The 3,593-nt window shown below is 49.6% G+C and overlaps 1 pseudogene across 1 annotated transcript; it reads right to left on the reverse strand.

The window, feature by feature from the left end:
• Nucleotides 1-347: 347 nt before the first annotated feature.
• Nucleotides 348-2,393, reverse strand: TEOVI_000496100:pseudogene (annotated as a pseudogene). The gene has a single exon. A coding segment is annotated over exon 1 (2,046 nt).
• Nucleotides 2,394-3,593: the final 1,200 nt, after the last annotated feature.

The raw sequence follows: 3,593 nt of genomic DNA on the forward strand, positions 1-3,593 counted from the left end.
GTTTCTCGACTTGCACACCGTGTTGTCTGCACAATATAACAAGCACAGCCAAAGCAATAAACAGAGTCACTACAACAAAACCAAGTGTAATCAAATGTATCAACTAGGAAAAATTACGTATTTCAATACCCTCCCCCGTGCTGCAAAACCAACCCTGCATGCCTTAACGCTTACAACCTGTCGTGCAAGCTGTCGCCACCAGCATCAAGAAGTTGGACCGACGGAAAACAGATAATGGAACGTGTAGAGAGGACAATTCAGATGGACAATAGGAACTGATTAACATCACAAACACAATTAATAGACCGCCCCATGGAGATCCGCACCATTCATCAGCACTCCTCCACGAAAAGTGGTGCTATGATATCAGTGTACCTCTCATCGATGACGCGTCGCTTCAGTTTTCCCACAGCCGTCAGCGCACCATTTTCAGGAGTCCACTCATCACTCAGTAGGCGTACGTGACGTACAATCTCAAACTTCTGTCGATCAGATGCACGAGCCGTCTCCTGAAATGATGCTGTAGCCTTCTTCTGAAACTCGGGGTCCTGCAGAACTTCAGGGTATTTACCTTTCAATCCGTGCTCCCTCGTGAACGCAACAACCTTCGCTTCATCAGTAAGAACAAGCGCACAAATGTACGGTCTGTCAGGATGCACGAGGACACAAACACCGTTGGGCATGCTCAGCGAGTTGTGTGCATACATGGATTCCAAAGCTTCCATGGCAACATACTCTCCAAGAACATTCTTTGCCAAGGCCTTCACGCGGCCAATGATGCGAAGGGTTCCATTGGGGCCGATGCTGCCAACGTCACCCGTATGAAACCAACCATCTTCATCAAGCACCTCCTTGGTTAGTTCTTCCTGCTTGTAGTACCCTTTGAAGAGGAATGGACCACGCAGAAGAATTTCCCCACGAGGATCGGGCTCATCGGTGTGCTTGTATCCTTCCACGTCCAGTAGTTTCACTTCCTCCGATAGCAGCGGGGGTCCAACAGCACCGGTTTCAATATCGCCTGTAAACTGAACACCTCCGACACACACCGTCTCCGTGAGGCCCCAACCTTGAATCGTGCGAGCCAGAACCACATTAACAAAATCTTGTGTGGCTGTACTCAGAGGGCCTCCGCCGGACAAAACCATGTACATATTCTTCCCCAAAACGGCACGGGTAGCTGCAAACACCTTCGCATCCCAGTACGGCGAATCTTTGCCATCCTTAAAGGCACGCAAGCGGCTCTGGAAGGCATGGTCAAAAGCACGACGCTTGAACGTGCCAGGAGCCGGCAGTTTCGCCTGAATTGCCTTCTTCAGCGTATCGTATATGCGCGGTACGCCAATTAAAAGTGATGGATTGTACTCTGCTAGGTCACCACGGGGCCTTGCAGTGAGGTCAGTCAGTGTAAAGGGGCTTCCAAAGCATATCAGTGCACCGCGGGCAATGAAGATGTTAACGACTCCTAACTCCAAAATGTGGGCAAGAGGCAGGTAAGCGCAGTATGTTTCCCCTTTAACATGGCAACCCATTACCTCGTTCAGCCTGTGGTCAAGTGCATGAACTCCCGACATCAGTGAGCCATGTGTGTGAATGACACCTTTGGGGTCCCCCGTCGTACCACTCGTATACATGATGAGAGCAAGGTCATCTGCCCTTCCAGAGTTGTTCAACGGAAGCCGGTCACGGGCCTCACGACCAAGTTTCACAACTTCCTCCCACGATACGAGATGGCAGGCCTCCTGGTCGACAGAGGCAGGAAGGCTCCCATTGTAGATGATGGGTGCGGAAGGTGTGATGCCTTCACTCATGAATTTAATAACAACACTCACATTCTTCGCATTGCAAATGATCCCCTTGCAGCCTGTTTCCCGGAGGGCATACGCGAGCGCATCTTCGCCAAGATTGGCGTACACTGTGGTGGCAACCATATTCTGCGACCAGATACCGTAAATTGTTGCCAACCACTCCCACCGCGTCTCCTCGTATATGGCGACTCGGGAGTTTGGTGAAATACCCAACTCCACGAGACCTCGCCCAAACGACTCGATGTAGTCCCAGAAGGTGCCGTAGTCAAGGTATTTCGTCTCCTTGAAATGTGTTACGTTCACTGTCTTCTCTGTTCCCGTGTGCAGATCCTTAATTACAGCCTTTTCTACCCGATCCACTGGGCGGTAGGCAAGGGCACGCTGCTTGGGTTGACGCTTGCAAAGGGCTGCGAAGCGCTGCGGAAGGCACTCACCCTCGTACCACTCCCGCCGCACCTCTTCAATATCTTTGCCGTCGTCAGTTACGAGACGGTAGATGGGAGAGCAATCAGAAGTTTCGCTGCCGGGCACAGGGACAGCAACCTTGCCAAGCGCACGAAATTTTTTCACATGCTCATTCTCAACCTCAGAGCGATTGTTCATGTAGTCCATGACGGAAATCACACATCCCCCCATGGTGCCCCCACTTCTCAATATCGGATCTTAAAAGCAAAGGCTTCCTATGAAGTACAATACTTACTGGGTGTGAATGGTGGCTTTTAAGATGATTTCGCCAACCTTAACAAGCCTTCCTCCCACAAACACACGTGGCGCGCACCACTGCTGTCCCGATTGCTTCCCTTCCCTTCAGGTTCAACCGTATCCACAATCACCTGTCTTTCTTCCCTTAGTGCTTGTTGCAGAGCGGTTGTGCTTTACAGTCTTTTGGTATGGCTATCGTAGCAAGCAAGATAGAGAAATGAGGAGGGGCGTGACGAAGATGGGAAGAACAGAAGGAAAACAGAGGAAAAAAGCAATAACAGGTACGCGGTTAACCTGTGGCCTCCAGGGTTTGTGCTCGCGAGATGACAAGAAATGGGAAATATGAAGGTTCGTAACTATTGAGGATGCGCAACCTACACACATACAGACACGCACACCAGGATCAGCGAGCATACATTTACGGGTTGCAGCTGTCATGATAATCCCCTTCAGATCCCGTACGTGCCGCGGTCAGATGTCATTGTCGTACATATTGGATGGTCAAACATCTGGCACTCGTAACAACACAAGACTACAGCAAGGGGAGGGATGCGGTGGGAAATGTGTGCCAATGCGTCTCAGTGATTCCTAAGTTGCTTATGTTATAAGAAACCTTCCACAAAAACTTGTAGTCAATAAAAACAAACAATGGAAGAATCGCACCGAGGCACAGTGCACGAGTGAGAAGTAACGGGACGCGGACATAAGTGCACAGGAGGGGCGAATGGAAAATCATGTCAAAGCGCCTAAGGCCTACGGTGAGTTAGACAATGTGGAAAACCACTGGATGGGGAGGGGGGTAAGTAATCTCCTGACCGTAAGCCAAAAATTAAAAACAAGTAAAAAAGAGGATAACAATAATAATGATAAAAGAAGAATCCCCAACACCCGAAGCGGAAGAAAAAAGGCAACAGCAGGGTGACTCTGTTACCCAATAAATAGCACTCACGCATACACAACCCCGTGAAAACGAGCATACAGGTGTAACTTGGGTTTCTCGACTTGCACACCGTGTTGTCTGCACTATCGGATCCCCCTATGCGAAAAATAAGTAAATAAACAGAGTCACTACAACAAAACCAAGTG

Source organism: Trypanosoma equiperdum (genome assembly GCF_001457755.1).
Source record: "Trypanosoma equiperdum strain OVI genome assembly, contig: ctg_1217, whole genome shotgun sequence".
Taxonomy (NCBI): domain Eukaryota; phylum Euglenozoa; class Kinetoplastea; order Trypanosomatida; family Trypanosomatidae; genus Trypanosoma; species Trypanosoma equiperdum.